The following is a 23,130-nucleotide window of genomic DNA, read 5'->3' on the forward strand; positions in this document are numbered from 1 at the left end:
TACACGCTACGTTTAACCGAAAGAATCACGGCTATTAAGGACGAATACAACCTTTATCTCCAGAGAAAAGAACAATAATGCTGAAATCCTAGAAGAACGCATTCAAGACTTTATCGGTACCCTTCACAATTTATTTTGTTTATTTTCTTATCAATTCTACAATTTATTTAAACTTTAGTTCGTTAGCGTAATAAAATGACCTGCTCTTAAACTGTCATTCATTATTAGATTTTTTGATTCCCGAGCCTGTGTAATACGAGTTAGTTTGTAAGTACTTGAATACACTTTAGAGAAATATAAGCTCAAAACAAACTAATAAATGCTATATAAATTCATAACAATGAATCAGTTGGATATTTAATTTGTCATTTATAAAAATCTCGCGAATTTACGGGTTTTAAACTAATAATACAATAATTAAAATTAAATTATTTAATTCAAATTAATTATGTTTACATTTTAGTTTTTAAATGACGATGTAAATCATAAGAGAAATGATTGTATGAGTATAAAGTATGTAAGGAATAAGTAAAAATTGAACACACTTTCAAGTTCCTTAATAGTTAACATATTTGCAATTAACGCGAATTTCTCCTTCATCTTGTGATGTCAAATCGAGAATATTCGAAAACTTCACCATCGATACACCGAATTGGTTCTTAAAGAGCGAAGAATCGTATGACAAACCATTGGCTATAGGTTTAGTTCTCGAGTCCGAGTACAACATTTGATCAGTCGATAAGAGCCCCATGTTCTTCTTAAGGTTTTCGTAGTACTGTGAATCGAATGTGTTCGGTGTTTCACCATCAAGGTACACATTTTCAGATGCCCATCGACATTTTCTCCTCAAGTAGTTCAAATATTTCACATCCAAAGATGGATCAGGTTTCTTTGTTCCTTTGTAATCGTATAACCTACGTTGCACTGACTCGCATGTAGTCTTTCCAATCGTGTGCGCACCTAATATACAAAACTTATTACGTGTTAATAGTTGCACATAAGTATGATCCATGATAGATTGAGGTTTGTCGTTACGAAAAAAGAAAAAAAAAATATAATAATAATCTAAACAGATAAACGGATAAGGATATTTTAATTATATCATTTGAGATTTGGTGATTACTGCTCACGCCAATATTTTAATCCTTTCAGGGTATTTTCGACTTTATTTCTTGTCAGTCCAAAATTTGCTTCGAGTGGGGTTTGAACGAGACCTCCGGGTGGAGCTCAAGGTCCCAATCACCATACTATCATTTTTACTTGGATATCTCATAATATAATAATAATAATAATCAATTTTAATTTTAATTTTTTTCTGAATTAATTACCAGAGAGGACAACCAAATCGAGCACGTTTAGTCCCTTAGATTGGAAAAACTCGATGAGATTGGTGACGCTTTCAGAACCCTTAGGGATCATTGTGGCTTCTTTGGTTAGTGAAACTCGGCCGTCTTTTCTGCCAAAAGGGATCATCCAATATCTTCCGCCTGCTAAAACTGTGGCATCTCGAGCCGTGGCTGTTAAAATATCGGCACAAGATACAGTTCTTGGACATTTCTTCTCAATTTCGGCTTTTATATCATCAATTACTTCAAACCCTCTAAGTGACTTGCTCATATTCGACCTCTTTTCGCTCCCTTCATGATCCAGAAGTATGGACGCGTCACATCCCTATAATCAACAGCATCGGTCGTAATTTATATCCAGACGTAAAAATTTTAAAATATTTACAATTATTATTTAATAAAAAAAATTGTACCCGAACAATGCAGTCGTGGTAATGTAGCCTTAGAAGACTGGGTGCGAGTGTGGGATCCTTGGTAACCCATTCTTTGACCTTATTGTAAATAATACCTTCCACATCATGGCATTTCTCGTGGTAAAACGAGTAGGAGAGATCATCTTGAACATCCGTGAGGTCTTCGAGGGTCGGTACCTTGAGAACCGTTGATGAGTAATCGTAGGCTAAAACCGATACAAAAAATGAGATTATGAGAAGGTAGGTTATAAAGCTAGAAATGTTCATTGTGTATAAGTTTAGATATAAGTTGTATGAATCATAAGTGAGTTTATGTATATAAATACACATAGATATGATTGGGAATTAGTAAGGTTGGTGAAATGGTAGTACTACGTGAGGCGCACTTTCAAGTCATGCAACGTGCAACACGAATATTAGGAATTCTATTTGTTCGAATTGCGTACAACTAACTTGCAATAATTTATCTCCAACGAATGTAGTCACATATTTAATTATTTAGGATGAACTCATTTATATTTATATTTGTATATTTATTAAAGTGTGTGGACAACTTTAAATAATTTTGTCATACATAATTGACTTTTTCCTTCAATTATACACGAAATTGTAATCCGAGTCCCTAAATTTTTTTTTGGATTATCGAGTCCTTAAAATTGCAAAATTTTGCAATCCGAGTCCCTCCGTCAGTTTGCCGTCTAAATTAGCTGTTAACCCTTGACATGTGCCATGCATGTGAGGGTAAAATCGTCTTTTTACTCTTTTCTTCGACTTTTTTGCTCATGTGGTCCTTCGTTTATACACAAAATTGCAATCCAAGCCCCTCAAGTTTTTAATTCAACTTTTTATATGTTTCTTTCATACACTTCATCTGAGACGACCCGTCTCAATCCATAAGGACGAATACAATAACATATGATTTCATTGCGAGGTATTGACCTCTATATGCGACATTTTTTCAAAATCTGCATTCGTTTTTATAATACAAACCATAACCTTTATTACAACCAAAGGATTTAAACAACATAATAATGATTATCGTTTAGCGATAATCTTAGTCTTACAAACTTTACATTTGATAATAACAATACGTTTTCCAACATATTTCACATTACAAATCTTCCGATATGCAGTTTTATTTTTGACACAAATATGCATACTCCAAATCTTGCTTAAATTCGGCATAATGCAGCGGAAGCTTTTATTTATCACCTGAGAATAAACATGCTTAAAACGTCAACATAAAGTTGGTGAGATATAGGTTTAATGCTAGCATCGTTATAAATATAGATCACAAGATTTCATATACTTAAACGTTTTAATCAAAAATATTCTAAGTGGTTGAGCACTTGATAATCATACTTAACATTTAATCAACGTCGCATATTCCCTTTATTATGAAATTTCACTACACCATACCAAGTGTAGTCACCGAAACGAAGTACTGTGCAACCGTTGAATACTGGTCGTCCAGTCCGGTTGGGGTTGTCAGGCCCGATAGATCTATCAACAGGATTCGCGTTTACAATACCGCATGTAAATAGTAGTTACCAAGCTACAGGGAAGTATGCCAGTGGTACAACTCAACGTAGAATATATTTTTAATCACTTGTGTCCATAACGTAAATCATAAAATGCATGTATCCTCATCCCGAAATATTTAGAGTTTAAAAGTGGGACTATATACTCACTTTTGTCTTGAAGATATATAACACGACCTGGTCTCCGATAGATATCACGAACCTAACCATATGTAATATATCAACATGTTTTCTTTTCAAATAATCGTTACATATATACTTATAATACTTTTAATATCTATTAGTCCGTAGTTAGCAATCCGATGTTAGTGGTCCACAATTAGTTGCTTAATAAAATAAAGACTCCATCGTATTCGTATTGATCAGAGTTAATCTTGACCCATGGTACCGTGTTGTCAAATGGCGTATTGTGTACATGGTGTCTTATGATTTAAAATCGTGACCCAAAGTACCGTATTGTCAAATGACGTGTTGTGTACAATCATGAGGTCTTATAATTAATCTTCACGTGTTGTTTACGGGTGGTCCTGAAATATATAAAATCAAATCATGAGTAAATATATATAAAATATCATATTAATTAGCAAATATATGATTAGTTTAGTTTTACTCAAAATATTTTCGTAGCTAAACTAGCTTCGGATACCCGATTTTGTTTTAGCCGTAGTTTCTTCAATACAACTCCGTTTTTGTTGGTTTAACTTGCCACTTCCTTAGATCGAGCCATTATTTATGAATATGAACTGTAAATACCTTGGTTTGCATTCGAAATCACAGGTTATAGGTCAAACATGGGTGAATCTTATGAAAGTGATCATTTCCGTCGTAAAAACAACATCTAGATGATCATTTCTATAAAAATACTTACACTTTGAGTTACACCATCAGATTTTTATATTTTAACATATTTATATGAAATATAATTTTTCCAGAATATAAACTTCCAATTCAAAGTTTAAGATGGTTTTTAATTATCCAACCCAAAACAGCCCCCGTTTGCACTCTTACGACGTAGATTCAGTTTTAAGGTGTTCTTTGTAAAATCAAGTTGTATCTTGTTAAGTTAGCATATCATTATGACATATTACAGGTCTTGAAGTGTTTTAAAAGTCAAGTTAGAAGGATCTATTTAGTTTAAGAACAAGTTTGAAATCATTCAAACTATATTCTTGTTGTTATATATTCGTAGTAAGATAGTTATATATGAATTGAACAAGATGATGAACCAAGGTTATACCTCAAGTATGATGAAAAAAGTTACTGAATAAACAAGATATGAACTTTTTCATGATGACTTGGAAGATTAAGAAATGAAATCATGAAAAGAAACAAATGTTGTAAGTAAGTTTATATCTTGATTTAAGATAATTAACTTACATGAATTGAATCAAAGTTTAAACATAGTTTTACCTTGATTATGAAGCTAGAAACTTATGAAGACCTTGAAGAACACTTGAAGGTTGAAGATAAGAGAGTTTAGAAGATCATTTAGCTTGAAAGAAAGTTGATATGAAAGTGTATGTATGTGTATGTAAAACGTGTATATGCATGTATGTATAAGGATTTTTGTTTTGATTTTTAGCTCATATGTCTTCCTAGATGTTAACACTTGATCCCACATGTTGTTGACTAACAAAGGCTGTCAAGAACATATAATTGAGGTCTAATAATTGGTATTTATCAATAGTAAATACATCTAGAAGCTGCGTACAATACGGGTACATATACCCTAGGTATACGTGTAGAAATCTTGAGGAAACGAAACGAGAATTCAAATATAATTATCTTTTGTGAATATACTTATATTGTTTTATGTATTTAAGCCATTTTAAAAGTGATTAAATACGTATTTATATGATACTTGTATAAGCATTATAGGTTATAGGTATATATGTCAAAGAACGTTACATATAGTTACCGTTTTGAAAACTTAAGTTAGTAGTCTCAAAGTATACTTATAACTCATTGTTATTAGTACACAATGAGATGTTAAACCATCCTTAGATCATGTTAAATATGTATAAATACCTATATGTACACAATCGTATAATTATCGTATGTTATATAGTTCGTGATATCATCGATCAAATTGGACGGTCAAACGTTGTGTAAAACTCTTTTCGAAAACACAAGACTCAACAAATTGGATTACTTATTATGTTGGTAATGTTTAATTTATGTAAATATTAATCTTATATGTATAAAACGATCGGAAAAATTCGGGTCGTTACAGTACCTACCCGTTAAATAAATTTCGTCCCGAAATTTTAAAGTTGTACCTATTTTGCGTTCTCGGGAAACAAATGTGGGTACTTTTGTTTCATCTGATCCTCTCGTTCCCAAGTAAACTCGGAACCCCTTCGAGCATTCCAACGAACCTTAACGATTGGTATGTTGCTCTGCTTGAGCTGTTTAACTTCACGGTCCATGATTTCGACTGGTTCTTCTATGAATTGCAGTTTCTCGTCGACTTGGATTTCTTCAAGAGGAATGGTGAGGTCTTCGTTTGCAAGACACTTCTTAAGGTTTGAAACTTGAAACGTATTATGTACTCCGACGAGTTGTTGTGGTAACTCGAGTCGATAAGCTACCGGTCCAATGCGTTCAATGATCTTGAACGGGCCTACATACCTTGGGTTCAGTTTACCCCTTTTGCCGAAATGTATTACACCTTTCCAAGGTGACACCTTTAGCATAACCATGTCACCGATTTGAAACTCTAATGGTTTCCTTCGGACATCGGCGTAGCTCTTTTGGCGACTACGGGCTATTTTCAATCTCTCCTTGATTTGTACTATCTTCTCAGTAGTTTCGTGTATGATCTCGGGACCAGTTAATCATCGATCTCCTACTTCACTCCAACAGATAGGGGATCTACACTTCCTTTCATACAGTGCTTCTAATGGTGCAGCTTTAATGCTCGCATGATAACTATTATTATACGAGAATTCTGCTAATGGTAGATATTTATCCCATCCGTTTCCAAAATCGATCACACATGCCCTGAGCATGTCTTCAAGAGTCTGAATTGTTCTTTCACTCTGCCCGTCAGTTTGCGGATGATATGCGATGCTCATATCCAAACGAGTTCCCAGGGCCTCCTGTAGTGATTGCCAGAACTTTGATGTAAATCTACTATCACGATCGGATATAATGGAAATGGGTATTCCATGCCTTGAAACAATTTCCTTTATGTATAATTGTAATAGTTTCTCCATTCTATCCGTTTCTTTTATAGGCAAGAAATGTGCAGATTTTGTGAGACGATCAACTATTACCCAAATGGTGTCATAACCCCATGCAGTCTTGGGTAACTTCGTGATAAAATCCATGGTAATACCGTCCCACTTCCATTCTGGGATTTCTGGTTGTTGAAGTAACCCTGACGGCTTCTGGTGTTCTGCTTTGACTTTAGAACAAGTTAAACATTCCCCGACATATGTTGCAATGTCTGTCTTTAAATTAGGCTACCAATAATGCGTCTTAAGATCTTGATACATCTTTCCAACTCCAGGATGTATCGAGTATCTTGTCTTATGTGCCTCGTTCAATATCAACTTCCTTAATCCACCCAACTTTGTTACCTAAATACGTTTTGCAAAATATCGAATTCCATCTTCCCGTATAACGAGTTGCTTCTCATACTTCTTCATTATTTCATTTCCTATGTTTTCTTTAGTAAGAGCTTCTCGTTGAGCCTCTTTGATTTGTGAGTTGAGATTCATGCGAATTTTTATGTTCATCCTCGTACTCGAATTGGCTCTCGTTCCTTTCTGCTTAGAGCGTCGGCCACTACATTCGCTTTCCCAGGATGATAGCGAATCTCACAATCATAGTCGTTTATCAGCTCAACCTACCTACATTGCCTCATGTTCAGCTGTTTCTGATCAAAAATATGTTGAAGGCTTTTATGATCGGTAAACACAGTGCATTTAACCCCATATAGGTAGTGTCTCCATATCTTCAATGCAAACACGACTGCTCTTAGTTCTAGATCATGCGTCGTATAATTTCGCTCGTGAATCTTCAATTGTCGGGATGCGTACGCGATAACTTTCTTTCGTTGCATAAGGACGCAACTAAAACCTTGTCGCGAAGCGTCACAATATATCTCAAAATCATCGTTCCCTTCAGGTAACGATAAGATAGGCGCTGTAGTCAACTTCTTCTTCAGTAATTGAAATGCACTCTCCTGCTTAGAGGTCCATTCGTACTTCTTCCCTTTTTGCGTTAACGCTGTCAATGGTTAGCTATTCGGGAAAAATATTGAATAAACCTTCTATAATAACCAGCTAAGCCCAAAAATTGACGTATTTGTGTTGGTGTCTTAGGAGTCTCCAATTTTTCAATGGCCTCAATTTTAGCTGGATCAACCTGAATTCCTTTGCTACTAACAACGTGACCAAGAAATTGCACCTCTTTCAACCAAAACGCACACTTAGAAAATTTTGCGTATAACTGTTCTTTTCTTAACAATTCTAATACCAACCTTAAATGCTGCTCATGCTCTTGCTCATTTTTGGAATAGATGAGAATATCGTCAATGAAAACGATAACAAACTTATCTAAATACGGACTACAAACTCGATTCATGAGGTCCATGAATACAGCTGGCGCATTTGTAAATCCAAACGGCATGACCAAAAATTCGTAATGACCGTAGCGTGTCCGGAAAGCAGTTTTTGAAATATCTTCTTCTTTGACGCGTAGTTGATGATAGCCCGATCTTAGGTCGATTTTCGAGTAAACACATGATCCTTGCAGTTGATCAAATAAGTCGTCAATTCTCGGTAATGGATACCGATTCTTGATAGTTAACTTATTTAATTCACGGTAATCTATACACATTCAGAAGGATCCATCTTTCTTCTTGACGAATAAAATCGGAGCTCCCCACGGTGAAGTGCTCGGTCGAATGAAACCACGGTCCAGTAATTCTTGTAACTGGCTTTGTAACTCTTTCATCTCAGATGGTGCAAGTCTGTATGGAGCACGAGCCACTGGTGCAGCTCCTGGTACTAGATCTATTTGAAATTCTATAGATCTAAATGGAGGTAATCCTGGCAACTCTTCCGGAAAGACTTCAGGAAAATCTCTTGCCACAGGCACGTCGTTGATGCACTTCTCTTTTTCTTTCATTTTGACTTTATTAACATGTGCTAGGATAGCATAGCACCCTTTCTTCGCAGCACTTTTGAGCTTTCAAATAGCTAATGAGTTTTAACTTTGAGTTACCCTTCTCTCCATAAATCATTACTGGCATTTTATCCTTACGAGGAATGCGAATTGCCTTCTTGGCACACACAACTTCGGCTCCTATTTTGGACATCCAGTCCATGCCGACTATTACGTCAAAACTTCCTAATTCTACGGGTATCAAATCAATTTTAAACGTTTCTCCGGCTAAATTTATTTTACAATCACGTCAAATTTTATCGGCTTTAAATAGTTTACCATTAGCTAAATCAATCATGTACTTAGCATCTAGAGGTAATGATGAACAATTCAATTTAGCGTAAAAGTCTCTACACACGTAACTTCTATCGGCACCAGTATCAAATATAATAGATGCTGATAAGTTATTAATGGTAAACGTACCCGTAACAAGCTCCGGGTCTTCACACGCCTCTCTAGCATTAATAATAAATGCTCTTTCACGTGCAGGTCCGTTATTCTTCTCTGGATTCGGGAACTGGTTCTTAATGTGACCCTGTTTCCCACATCCATAACAAGTAACAGTGGCCAGGGCAGTTCTATTTGCATTGGTGGCAGGAGTCTTGGTGCCATTTGTATTTGTAACGGGAATCCTACAATCTTCAGCAAGATGACCCCTTCGATTACAATTGTTGCACACCACATTACAATAACCAGAGTGATGTTTGTGGCATCTGTTACATAAAGGATTTCGTCCTTTGTAACCTGAGCTTGAACCACTACCCGCACCTTGCGTGGTTTCTTGTTTCTGTAAGACCCTAATCAGTTTGTACAGCAGTGTAAATATGTTACATAGAGTGTGGGTGATGTTGTGCAGTTAAACAGAAGTCACTGAGTGAGCTGAGCCTAGTGCGCGCCGCGCACACTAAAGGGAGCGCGCCGCGCACCCTTACTGTAGCTGGGTTCCAGCTTTTTAAATCAGATATTTTGATGGGCATTTTGGTAAATTCACTTATGGACGGGTTAAAGACAGATAGGTTAGTTTGTGGAGCACCATTACTCCATTATCAACAACCTTATCACTTTAACTTTAATTCTAGAGAGAGATTGTGATTTTTGAGAGAGAAAGCTTAAATCCAAGAGGAAGGAGCTTGTTTTGGGTTAAAGTTCAATCATTAAAGTCGTTCATCTTATCTCTAGCTTCGTTGTGGTATGTTCTAATTTTATTTTCCTTACTTTGATTTAGTGTAAGGGTTAGGGTTTGAGTAAATGATGAACACAAAACCCATTATTGGTGATTTTGGGTGTTCTTGGGTAAAATTGAGTCTTGAATACTAATTGGTGACTAGTCTAGGGTTTCAAAGTATTAAATGATGTTTATGAACCCTAATTGGTGAGTTAATTGCTAACACACCTAGTTATTTAGTAAATGGGTGTTGGTTAGTTAGTGGATGACCCGAAATGGGTGTGTTGTCTTAAAATGGTTATTTGGGTAATAAATTGACCTAGTTTGGAAAGATGGGTATGAATTACCCTAATTATGTATTAGTTGGTGTTGTTGGACCTTAATCACTAGCTTTTAAGTGATTAGTGGTGGTCTTGACTTTAATTGGGCGGTTTTGGTATAAATGGGCGATTTAATACATTAAGTCATTAAATGCTCATGTGTAAGTGTTAGTATTGAGTCCACTTAGCTTATGTGTTGATCAAGTACTTATTATATTAGGTACTTTGCTTTGAAGCTTGTGGAGGTTGAAATCATCATCTAATTGTTAAGGTGAGTGGAATAATTATATGCGTATGTATATAATGTATCTATTTGTTGTAGCGTGAAAGGTGTAGTGTCGAGGTGTTAAGACACCACGTTTCACGTGAAGGGTGTAGCATCGAGGTGTTAAGATGCCACTCGGGTGTAGCATCGAGGTGTTAAGATGCCACCTAGGAGTGTAGTGTCGAGGTGTTAAGACACTACTCCGTAAAATAATGAGTGTTGCATCGAGGTGTTAAGATGTCACTCGGGGTGATGTGCCGAGGTGTTAAGGTGCCACCCTAGGGGTTAGTGGTGCGAGGTGTTAAGTGCCCTAATGGATGTTATGAACACCGATGGCATTTTCGCGAGCGCCGTTCCCTTGTACTATTGGTCGACCATGGTTACTTGTGTTGTAAGCATATTATATCATTTCGAGTTATATTAGTATGCGGTTGTTGCTAGCTTGTGGTATTGGAGATTATAGCTTGTTAATGTGACGATAAGCTAATTGTGTTGCTAGCACGTTTGCGGTTTGTGTAAGTGTATGCAAGTAGGTATAATTATATATGTATTCGTATAATTATTGCATTCACTAAGCTTTGCTTACCCTCTCGTTGTTTACCATTTTATAGGTTCGGTTTTGGACAAGGGTAAGGGCATCGTATTGGACTAGAGATCCCGCTTGATGCTAGGGGACGCTTTTGGCTTTAGTAGCTCTTGGAGTTTGACCGGTAGTTGGGTAGTTTAATCCCAAACGCCATGCTCATTGTGTAGTTTGGAACTTAAACTTTTTGGTGGTCGAAACTCTAAACTTGTATTAAACTTGTATTTTGGGTCGTGTGGGCCCCGCTTGTAAAACATCATTTTTATGTTTGGTTCGTGTTAGTTTTACATATATAACTTTGTTGTGAAAAGCGTTTGGTCTAAAAATGTCGGGAAGTGGCCCATCTTTTTGTGTGTTAAAAACAGTTTGGACAGAAGCTGGAATGCTCTGTGCGCGCCGCGCACTATAGGGGATGCGCGCCGCGCATTCCCCTGTCCAGCAGCTTTTAAAATTTTTTTTTTGGGACTGTTTATGGTCGGTTATCGGGTTGGTTTGTTACAAGTGGTATCAGAGCATGGTCTAAGGGATTTAGGTGACTTGAGATAGGCGCCTAGATTTAGACTTTTGTGTGCGCGTGTATGCGGGACTTGTAGGAATTTGGGTCGGATCGGGATGGTTAGTGCATAGGTTTATGTAAACTAATCATGCGCTAATTGTTATGTATGTTTAGCGGGCATCGAGCGAGATGGACGTTGTACTAGCAAGTTAATGCGACGTGCTCGCGTAACAATGATTAGCTACCATTGTTATGGGCGCAAATTGTGTTAAACAAGCAATGTACGACGATTGTTGAGCGAGATGCAGTAGTGTGGCATATATGTATATACATATGTAATTGTCCTTTCGTTTTTGTGGTTTAACCTATTTTGTTTTATAGAATGAAGACGAGAAACGGTCCCGATCATGATAACGGAAGTACAAGCAAGGACGCCGAGTTTTCGGCCAAGGTTGAGGCCGTCTTTAAAAAGTTAAAAGCGGATTTTCTTACGGACGTCCGAAAGGTCTTTCAAGATTCGGTCGATGGGCAGGTGACCGATTTGATAAATGAAAGAATGAAGGCCACTATCGAAGAGGCCCTTGACGCTAGGAATATCTATCCTCGCGGTGAAGGAGGTGAAGGAAGGCGGGACTTCCACTACAAGAACTTCAAGGATGCTCAACCCCCGATGTTTAATGGGGTGCGGGATCCTTTAAAAAGTACATGTTGGATCTCCGATATTGAGGGAGCTTTCCGTACCGCGGAATGTCCTCCCGAAAAGAAGACGAGGTATGGTTCTAGCATGTTACGCGAAGAAGCTAAGTTGTGGTGGGATGATAAAATCAACTTGTATGGTGAAGAACAATGTATGGGCTTGACTTGGGAAGAGTTCAAGAAAGAATTTTTCAAAGAATACCGAACTTCTTCCGACCTCGATAGAATCCGGGACGAGTTGCACCATTTGCAACAAGGTTCCATGGATTTGGTTATCCTCAAGTCCACATTCTTGGCAAAGACTCGTTTTTGCCCGGAATATGTTGGTGATGATCATAAGCTCATGAAGGATTTCTACCGTACTTTGAATGATGAGTACAAGGGGAAGATTAGTCGGGGTATGGCTAAGTCTTTTGATGAATTGTTCGAGTTGGCTCGGGGTTTTGAGCTGGAGGTTCCAAGAAAGAGTGATTTCATGTTTTCCAAAAGAAAGTTTGAAGGTTTTAGTTACTCTAACGCCTCAAGCAAGAAGAGCAAGAGCAAGAGGGGGGCCGAAAGTGTCAATAGTGCAAAGAAGGGCACTACTGGTGGGTTTTCTTATACGTGCTACAATTGTGGGCAACCGGGTCATATGGCTCGTGAGTGTCCGAAACCATCTTCCGGAAACAAAGTCACTTGTTTTAATTGCGGCAAAGAAGGGCATAAGAAGCCGGATTGTCCCGACTTGCGAAACGACAATGTGAAGCGGTTAGAGAAGGTGGCAGGTATGGCTAGGGGTGGCAACTACTTGATGACTAATGATGAAGCCAAACAATCGAACGAAGTTGTCTCAGGTACTTTCATGGTTAATTCTAATCCGGCGAGGATTCTTTTCGATAGCGGTGCAAATTTGTCGTTTGTGTCTCCTAAATTTGTTCCTAAACTTAATAGACCGTTAGCTAAGTTAAGTCGTCCGATAGAAGTCGAAATAGCGGACGGCAAGACAGTGCTAGTGGTTGATGTGTGTAAGAATTGTGATGTCATTTTTGGTGCCGAAAACTTTAAAATTGATCTCACCCCTATGACTTTGGGCGATTTTGATATCGTTGTTGGTATGGATTGGCTCGATCGAAATAGAGCCGATATTGCATGCCATGATAAGTTTATTCGTGTAAAGACCCTAAGTGGGGGAGAGTTAATTATTCATGGTGATAAGCGAAGGAGACCGGTGCCGATATGCACTTTTGCACGGGCACGTCGTTTTGTTGTTACCGGTGGCATGGCTTTCCTTGCTCATGTTGTTGATACTCGCAATGAGCCACCACCTATTCGTGAAATTCCGGTTGTTAGTGAATTCGAAGACGTTTTTTCGGACGAATTACCTGGTGTTCCGGCGGAAAGACAAGTTGAGTTTCGTATTGAGTTGGTTCCGGGAGCTACTCCCATTGCTAAAACTCCTTATCGTTTAACACCAACGAAAATGCAAGAGTTTTTAAATCAAACCCAAGAGTTGCTCGAGAAGGGTTTTATTCGACCGATTGCTTCGCCATGGGGCGCTCCGGTGTTATTTGTGAAGAAGAAAGATGGTAGTATGCGTATGTGCATTGATTACCGTGAGTTGAATAAAGTGACGATCAAGAATCGTTATCCATTACCTAGGATTGACGATTTATTTGATCAACTTCAAGGTGCAACGTATTTCTCTAAGATCGACCTACGGTCCGGTTATCACCAAATGCGGGTCCGTGAGGAAGACATTGAGAAAACGGCCTTTCGAACGCGTTATGGGCATTTTGAGTTTGTTGTGATGCCTTTCTTTCTTACAAATGCACCGACGGCATTCATGGATCTTATGAACCGAGTGTGCCAACCTATGTTGGACAAGTCGGTAATAGTGTTCATTGACGACATACTAGTCTACTCGAAAAGTATGAACGAACATGAACATCATTTGCGTGAAGTATTGAAGACGCTACGAAAGGAGAAGTTGTATGCAAAGTTCTCCAAATGTGAATTTTGGCTAAGGGAAGTTCAATTCCTTGGTCATATTGTGAACGAAAACGGTATTCAAGTAGATCCGGGGAAGATCGAGACGGTGAAGAGTTGGGGACGACCGACTACGCCTACAGAAATCCGAAGTTTTCTCGGATTGGCCGGTTATTATCGTCGGTTTATCCAAGATTTTTCTAAGATCGCTTCTTCGTTGACGAAATTGACAAGGAAGAATGCGAGGTTTGTTTGGGAGAACGAGCAAGAAATTGCTTTTCAATTGTTAAAAGAGAAGTTGTGTCAAGCTCCGGTGTTAGTGTTACCGGAAGGTGTTGAAGACATGGTGGTTTATTATGATGCTTCCTTAAATGGTCTCGGGTGTGTTCTAATGCAAAGAGGTAAAGTCATCGCTTATGCCTCTCGACAATTAAAGGAACATGAAACGAGGTACCGACTCATGATCTTGAGTTGGCGGCGATTGTGCACGCGTTGAAAATTTGGCGACATTACTTGTATGGTGTCAAGTGTACGATTTATTCGGATCATAAGAGTTTGAAACATCTCTTTAATCAACGAGATTTGAATTATCACCAACGTAGGTGGATGGATGTGGTGAAAGACTATGATTGTGAGATACTTTATCATCCGGGTAAGGCGAACGTTATCGCGGATGCGTTGAGTCAAAAGAGTCGACATCCGGCGATACGAGTTGGATCGTTACGTTTGATTATTACCAACGATTTTCTTGAAAAGCTTGGTGAGATTCAAATAGAGGCTTATGTTCACAACAAGCATACGGAGCGAATCATGGGCCAATCGGAGTTTATTACTATGGGTCCGCGTGGTTTGTTGTCTTTCCAAGGAAGGGTGTGGGTGCCTAAGATGGGTGATTACCGACGAGTGCTACTTGATGAAGCACATAAGTCAAAATATTCCATTCATCCGGGCGCGACGAAAATGTATCTTGACTTGAAGAAAGATTATTGGTGGCCGGGCATGAAGCGTGATGTTGTAAAATATGTTGAACAATGTGTTACTTGTTTGCAAGTTAAAGCCGAGCACCAAAAGCCGTATGGTAAGTTGCAACCGTTAGAAATCCCGAAATGGAAATGGGAGCACATTACCATGGATTTCATCACAAAGTTACCTAAGACGGCGAGGACCCAATTTGACTTGATTTGGGTAATAGTTGATTGGTTGACGAAAAGTGCTTTGTTTCTTCCCATTAAAGAAGCGATATCGTCGGAGACCTTGGCTAAGTTGTTTATCAAGGAAGTGGTCGCTCGACATGGGGTTCCTATATCTATTATTTCGGATCGAGATACCCGTTTTACATCTCGGTTTTGGGAAAAGTTTCATGAAGATATGGGTACGCAATTGAAGTTGAGCACGGCGTATCATCCTCAAACGGACGGTCAAACCGAACGTACGAATCAAACTTTGGAAGATATACTACGGGCGTGCATCATTGACTTCGGTGGTAGTTGGGATGAGCATTTGCCTTTGGTGGAATTCTCGTACAATAATAGTTATCATACTAGTATCGGGATTCCACCTTACGAAATGCTTTATGGATGGAGGTGTCGAACTCCCATTTGTTGGGGAGAAGTGGGTCAAAGAGAAATCGGGAGTACCGATTTGGTTTTAGTGACGAATAACAAGATTGATATTATTCGGGAACATTTAAGAAAGGCTCAAGATAGAGAAAAGTCGTATGCCGACAAACGTAGACGAACGATCGAATTTCTAGAAGGCGATATGGTGATGCTTAAGGTTTCGCCATGGAAGGGTATTATTCGATTTCGAAAACGGGGAAAGTTAGCTCCTCAGTTTATTGGTCCCTTTAAAGTTTTAGCTCGTGTTGGTGAAGTCACGTATCGTTTGGAATTACCCAAAGAACTTGCGGGGATCCATAATACCTTTCATGTTTCCCATCTCCGTAAGTGTCTTGCGGATGATTCATCTTGGGTGTCGTTAGACGATATTGAGCTAAATAACAAGTTGGAGTATGTTGAGGAGCCGATTGCTATACTCGATGAAAAGGTTAAGAAATTGAGAAATAAAGAGGTGAGGACTTTTAAAGTCCAATGGCGTCAAAGTATAGGTTCCGAGTTTACTTGGGAGCCCGAAGAATTCGTGTTGGTTTATCTTCCCTCTTGTCATGCGGCTTGGATAGTGAGGACGCACTCCGAATAAGTGGGGGAGAGTTGTAAGACCCTAATCAGTTTGTACAGCAGTGTAAATATGTTACATAGAGTGTGGGTGATGTTGTGCAGTTAAACAGAAGTCACCGAGTGAGCTGAGCCTAGTGCGCGCCGCGCACCCTTACTGTAGCCGGGTTCTAGCTTTTTAAATCAGATATTTTGATGGGCATTTTGGTAAATTCACTTATGGACGGGTTAAAGACAGATAGGTCAGTTTGTGGAGCACCATTACTCCATTATCAACAACCTTATCACTTTAACTTTAATTCTATAGAGAGATTGTGATTTTTGAGAGAGAAAGCTTAAATTCAAGAGGAAGGAGCTTGTTTTGGGTTAAAGTTCAAGCATTAAAGTCGTTCATCTTATCTCTAGCTTCGTTGTGGTAGTTGTGGTATGTTCTAATTTTATTTTCCTTACATTGATTTAGTGTAAGGGTTAGGGTTTGAGTAAATGATAAACACAAAACCCATTATTGGTGATTTTGGGTGTTCTCGGGTAAAATTGAGTCTTGAATACTAATTGGTGACTAGTCTAGGGTTTCAAAGTATTAAATGATGTTTATGAACCCTAATTGGTGAGTTAATTGCTAACACACCTAGTTATTTAGTAAATGGGTGTTGGTTAGTTAGTGGATGACCCGAAATGGGTGTGTTGTCTTAAAATGGTTATTTGGGTAATAAATTGACCTAGTTTGGAAAGATGGGTATGAATTACCCTAATTATGTATTAGTTGGTGTTGTTGGACCTTAATCACTAGCTTTTAAGTGATTAGTGGTGGTCTTGACTTTAATTGGGCGGTTTTGGTATAAATGGGCGATTTAATACATTAAGTCATTAAATGCTCATGTGTAAGTGTTAGTATTGAGTCCACTTAGCTTGTGTGTTGATCAAGTACTTATTATATTAGGTACTTTGCTTTGAAGCTTGTGGAGGTTGAAATCGTCATCTAATTGTTAAGGTGAGTGGAATAATTATATGCGTATGTATATAATGTATCTATTTGTTGTAGCGTGAAAGGTGTAGTGTCGAGGTGTTAAGACACCACGTTTCACGTGAAGGGTGTAGCATCGAGGTGTTAAGATGCCACTCGGGTGTAGCATCGAGGTGTTAAGATGCCACCTAGGAGTGTAGTGTCGAGGTGTTAAGACACCACTCCATAAAATAATGAGTGTTGCATCGAGGTGTTAAGATGCCACTCGGGGTGATGTGCCGAGGTGTTAAGGTGCCACCCTAGGGGTTAGTGGTGCGAGGTGTTAAGTGCCCTAATGGATGTTATGAACACCGATGGCGTTTTCGCGAGCGCCGTTCCCTTGTACTATTGGTCGACCATGGTTACTTGTGTTGTAAGCATATTATATCATTTCGAGTTATATTAGTATGCGGTTGTTGCTAGCTTGTGGTATTGGAGATTATAGCTTGTTAATGTGACGATAAGCTAATTGTGTTGCTAGCACGTTTGCGGTTTGTGTAAGTGTATGCAAGTAGGTATAATTATATATGTATTCGTATAATTATTGCATTCACTAAGCTTTGCTTACCCTCTCATTGTTTACCATTTTATAGGTTCGGTTTTGGACAAGGGTAACGGCATCGTATTGGACTAGAGATCCCGCTTGATGCTAGGGGACGCTTTTGGCTTTAGTAGCTCTTGGAGTTTGACCGGTAGTTGGGTAGTTTAATCCCAAACGCCATGCTCATTGTGTAGTTTGGAACTTAAACTTTTTGGTGGTCGAAACTCTAAACTTGTATTTTGGGTCGTGTGGGCCCCGCTTGTAAAACATCATTTTTATGTTTGGTTCGTGTTAGTTTTACATATATAAGTTTGTTGTGAAAAGCGTTCGGTCTAAAAATGTCAGGAAGTGGTCCATCTTTTTGTGTGTTAAAAACAGTTCGGACAGAAGCTGGAATGCTCTATGCGCGCCGCGCACTATAGGGGATGTGCGCCGTGCACTCCCCTGTCCAGCAGCTTTTAAAATTTTTTTTGGGACTGTTTATGGTCGGTTATCGGGTTGGGTTGTTACAGTTTCTTGTTGGATTGTTGATGATTACCTTCCCACTTTCTTTTGTTTTCCGATGTCTTGACATCAGTGTTCTTATCCAGAATAATCTGGTCCATCAACTCGTTTGCCATGGTGATGGCTTCATGAATAGTCTTGGGTTTCGATGCTGTAACATTTGCCTTGAAATTTTTAGGCAACCCATCCTTGTACAGTTCTATCTTCCGTTCTTCGGTTGGTACCAATTCAGGACATAGCAAAGCTAATTCCATGAATCGCTGATTGTAGTTGGTGAGTTCAGTACCAACAACTTTCAGGCTTCGTAGTTCAGCTTCCAACTTCCTAACCTCGTTCCTTGGACAACACTCGTTGATTAGCATTGTTTTGAATTCTTCCCATAGAGTATCATAAGCTACATCTCCTCCTACGGCCTTCACATGGTTTTTCCACCACGTGAGTGCACTATCTTGTAAGGTGCACGATGCATACTTGGTCATGTCCTTCTCAATACAACCACTGATTTTAAACACAGACTCAATCTTTTCGATCCACCGGGTTAAACCGATCGGTCCTTCTGTTCCACTGAATGATGAGGGCTTGCAACCTTGAAAAGTTTTGTAGGTGCATCCAACACGAGGATTTGGGTTAACTGCAGCATCTCTTGCAGCCTCGACCAACATTCTGTCATTCACTCGCTGATTGATGAGTTCCTCGATTTCTTGTTCCGTCATTCGGTTCAATCGCGCCATATTCTTCAATAAGAATGAAAAAAATAATTATTCACATAGAATATTATAGATGTAGTGTGTATTTACAGTACATCGTAGCTTATTAATAATATGAACCAGTTATTATTATAAAAGCCTTTTCTTCCTATTAACATTTTATAATTATATCTAGGGTAGTACCTACCCGTTAAAGTTCATACTTAATAGCTTAGTACGGAAATTAATTACAACCATCCAAATAATACTTCACCATGGAAAATTATTGCATTTCACACTTCACTATTTTACATATGCTTATCTTACATCAAACATTAAGCAAACCACACTAGTAATATTATACAAAACATTATATGATCCCATGGTTTAAAACAACAGCGCATCATTTAACCCAAAACGTTTGTGTTCAAAAAAATTGCTTAACGCTTATCCTGGCTGTCTCCCTGCGTTTTGGCTGAGGGGCCGAAGAACTGAATGCCGAGATAGAACTAATAGGAATAACGGAAATAGGGGTGGTAGTATTTGGTGGAGTTGATGTCACAACATCCTCACTAAACTCGGGATTTGAATTTTCCAATTCAGTAGCCTTTCGTTTCTTTCCTTGTTCGAACTTGTCTTTCGTAATTTCCTGTATTTTTTCCTCCTCAGGATCACTTTCCGGTTCCTCTTCAATTGGTTCATCCGGAAATTATGAGTCTTCCCAAAAGGTGTCGTTTTCATCGTCGGATAGGTTAATGACTGGAACACTATCTGGGGATTCTGGTCCGGAGTCGCTGAATGTGATAACAAATTTTGAGCCAGACATCTATCACACAAGAACTAGCACGTTAGTACCACATAATATTTACATATTAATTTTTAACCAACAATGATAAGCAATAATTTTCGAAATCAGTCACGGTCAAAGTCCAGACTCACTAATGCATCAAAAACTAGTTTAGACACGTTTTATGCAAAAATATGGTTCGCTAAGACCACCGCTCTGATACCACATGAGACAACCCGTCCCAATCCATAAGGATGAATACAATAACATATGATTTCATTGCGAGGTATTGACCTCTATATGCGACATTTTTTCAAAATCTGCATTCGTTTTTATAATACAAACCATAACCTTTATTACAACCAAAGGATTTAAACAACATAATAATGATTATCGTTTAGCGATAATCTTAGTCTTACAAACTTTACATTTGATAATAACAATACGTTTTCCAACATATTTCACATTACAAATCTTTCGATATGCAGTTTTATTTTTGACACAAATATGCATACTCCAAATCTTGCTTAAATTCGGCATAATGCCGCGGAAGCTTTTATTTATCACCTGAGAATAAACATGGTTAAAATATCAACATAAAGTTGGTGAGATATAGGTTTAATGCTAGCAGCGTTATAAATATAGACCACAAGATTTCATATACTTAAACGTTTTAATCAAAAATATTCTAAGCGGTTGAGCACTTGATAACCATACTTAACATTTAATCAACGTCGTATATTCCCTTTATTATGAAATTTCACTACACCGTACCAAGTGCAGTCACCGAAACGAAGTACTGTGCAACCGTTGAATACTGGTCGTCCAGTCCGGTTGGGGTTACCAAGCTACAGGGAAGTATGCCAGTGGTACAACTCAACGTAGAATATATTTTTAATCACGTGTGTCCATAACGTAAATCATAAAATGCATGTATTCTCATCCCGAAATATTTAGAGTTTAAAAGTGGGACTATATACTCACTTTTTGTCTTGAAGATATATAACACGACCTGGTCTCCGATAGATATCACGAACCTAACCATATATAATATATCAACATGTTTTCTTTTCAAATAATTGTTACATATATACTTATAATACTTTTAATATCTATTAGACCGTAGTTAGCAATCCGATGTTAGTGGTCCACAATTAGTTGCTTAATAAAATAAAGACCCCATCGTATTCGTATTGATCAGAATTAATCTTGACCCATGGTATCGTGTTGTCAAATGGCGTATCGTGTACATGGTGTCTTATGATTTAAAATCGTGACCCAAAGTACCGTATTGTCAAATGACGTGTTGTGTACAATCATGAGGTCTTATAATTAATCTTCACGTGTTGTTTACGGGTGGTCCTGAAATATATAAAATCAAATCATGACTAAATATATATAAAATATCATATTAATTAGCAAATATATGATTAGTTTACACCATGAGATTTTTATATTTTAACATATTCATTGGAAATATCATTTTTCCAAAATATAAACTTCCAACTCAAAGTTTAAGATGGTTTTTAATTATCCAACCCAAAACAGCCCCCGGTTGCACTCTGATGACGTAGATTCAGTTTTAAGGTGTTCTTTGTAAAATCAAGTTATATCTTGTTAAGTTAGCATATCATTATGACATATTACAGGTCTGGAAGTGTTTTAAAAGTCAAGTTAGAAGGATCTTTTTAGTTTGCGAACAAGTTTGAAATCATTCAAACTATGTTCTTGTTTTTATATATTTGTAGTAAGATAGTTATATATGAATTGAACAAGATGATGAACCAAGGTTATACCTCAAGTATGATGAAGAAAGTTAATGAATAAATGTCATAACCCGTCCTTAACCATAAGAACGTGTTAGATAACGTATGATTTCATTGCGAGGTATTGACCTCTATATGCGACATTTTTAAAAAGGAAAACTGCATATATTATACATTACAAACCAAACCATTATTTTTGTTACAAGCTTTAGACAATAAAAAGATGATTATCGTTTAACGATAATCTTCGACTTACAAACTTTACAAATGATAATAACAACACGATTTCTAGCATATTTTACAACACACGTCCTCGGATATGCAGTTTTATTTTTGACACAAATATGAGTACGCATGATCCTGCTTAGATTCAACATAATGCAGCGGAAGCTTTAATTATCACCTGAGAATAAACATGTTTAAAAACGTCAACATAAAGTTGGTGAGATATAGGTTTAGTGCGCAGCAATATATATATATAGACCACAAGATTTCGTATATAAACATTTCAATAAAAATATTCTAAGTGGTTGAGCACTTGGTAACCATACTTAACATTTTCACGTCGCATATTCCCTTTAATATGAAATCTTACTACACCGTACCAAGTGTAGTCACGAAACGAAGTACTGTGCAACCGTTGAATACTGGTCGTCCAGTCCGGTTGGGGTTGTCAGGCCCGATAGATCTATCAACAGGATTCGCGTTTACAATACCGCTGTAAATATTAGTTACCAAGCTACAGGGAAGTATGCCAGTGGTACAACTCAACGTAGAATATATTTTTCAGTTACTTGTGTCCATAACGTAAAACATAAAATACATGTATTCTCATCCCGAAATATTTAGAGTTTAAAAGTGGGACTATATACTCACTCTTGTCTTGATGATATATATATTTTGACTCGGTCTTCCGGTTGATATCACGAACCTATCCATATATAATATATCAATATGTTTTCATTTTTAAACAAACGTTATAAATATATACTTGTTATACTTTTAATACTTTGAATAATTCCTTAGTCCGTAGTTAGCAGTCCGATGTTAGTAATTCAATTTTAATGGTTCATTTTTAGATGTTTAATATACCCGCAATGAAATAAATAAAACCCCCAACGAAATCAATAAAACCCCATCGTATATGTGTTGGTCGAGATTAATCTTGACCCATGGTACCGGTGTTGTCAAATGACGTGTTGCGTACATAAAGTACCGGTGTTGTCAAATGACGTGTTGCGTACAAACATGGGATCTTATGATTAATCTTCTCGTATTGTTTACGGGTGATCCTGAACCATATAAAATTGAATTATAAGTACATATATATAAAATATCATGTTATCTTAGAAATATGTGATTTATATCATTTTTTTCCAATTGATCCCGTAGTTGAAATGATCTAGGATAACCAATTTTGTTTCGGTCATAGTTTCTTCGTTACAAATCCGTTTTCGTTGATTCAAATTGCCATCTTCTTGGATCGAGTTCTTCTTTAAGACTATGAACTGTAAATACCTTGGTTTGTATTCAAAATCATACGGCATAAGTGAAACATTAGTGAAACATATGAAGTTAAACATTTTTGTTACAACAAAATCATTTAATGACCATTTTTCTAAAAATACTTATACTTTGAAAAACCAAGTTTTACCTTGTTAAATTAGCATATACATAAGTTATATTACAGGTCTTGAAGTATTT

The 23,130-nt window shown here is 37.6% G+C and overlaps 1 protein-coding gene across 1 annotated transcript; it reads right to left on the reverse strand.

The window, feature by feature from the left end:
* Positions 1 to 556: 556 nt before the first annotated feature.
* LOC139864057 (peroxidase 7-like) lies at positions 557 to 2,089 on the reverse strand. Its single transcript, XM_071852642.1, has 3 exons — positions 1,760 to 2,089; positions 1,329 to 1,671; positions 557 to 960 (listed from the first exon to the last, which is right to left on the reverse strand). Exons 1-3 carry the CDS (start codon positions 2,087 to 2,089, stop codon positions 557 to 559), a joined length of 1,077 nt encoding a protein of 358 aa, XP_071708743.1.
* Between the last annotated feature and the right edge of the window lie 21,041 nt (positions 2,090 to 23,130).

This window comes from Rutidosis leptorrhynchoides, chromosome 8 (assembly GCF_046630445.1).
Source record: "Rutidosis leptorrhynchoides isolate AG116_Rl617_1_P2 chromosome 8, CSIRO_AGI_Rlap_v1, whole genome shotgun sequence".
In the NCBI taxonomy this organism is placed as follows: domain Eukaryota; kingdom Viridiplantae; phylum Streptophyta; class Magnoliopsida; order Asterales; family Asteraceae; genus Rutidosis; species Rutidosis leptorrhynchoides.

Bases quoted from the DNA above. Each gene is read 5' to 3' on its own strand.
- LOC139864057 (XM_071852642.1), bottom strand. From the start codon at position 2,089: ATGTGTATTTATATACATAAACTCACTTATGATTCATACAACTTATAT. The intron at 1,672-1,759 runs GTACAATTTTTT...TGTTGATTATAG, and splicing joins ACCACGACTGCATTGTTCGG to GGATGTGACGCGTCCATACT. The intron at 961-1,328 runs GTAATTAATTCA...TTTGTATATTAG, and splicing joins CGATTTGGTTGTCCTCTCTG to GTGCGCACACGATTGGAAAG.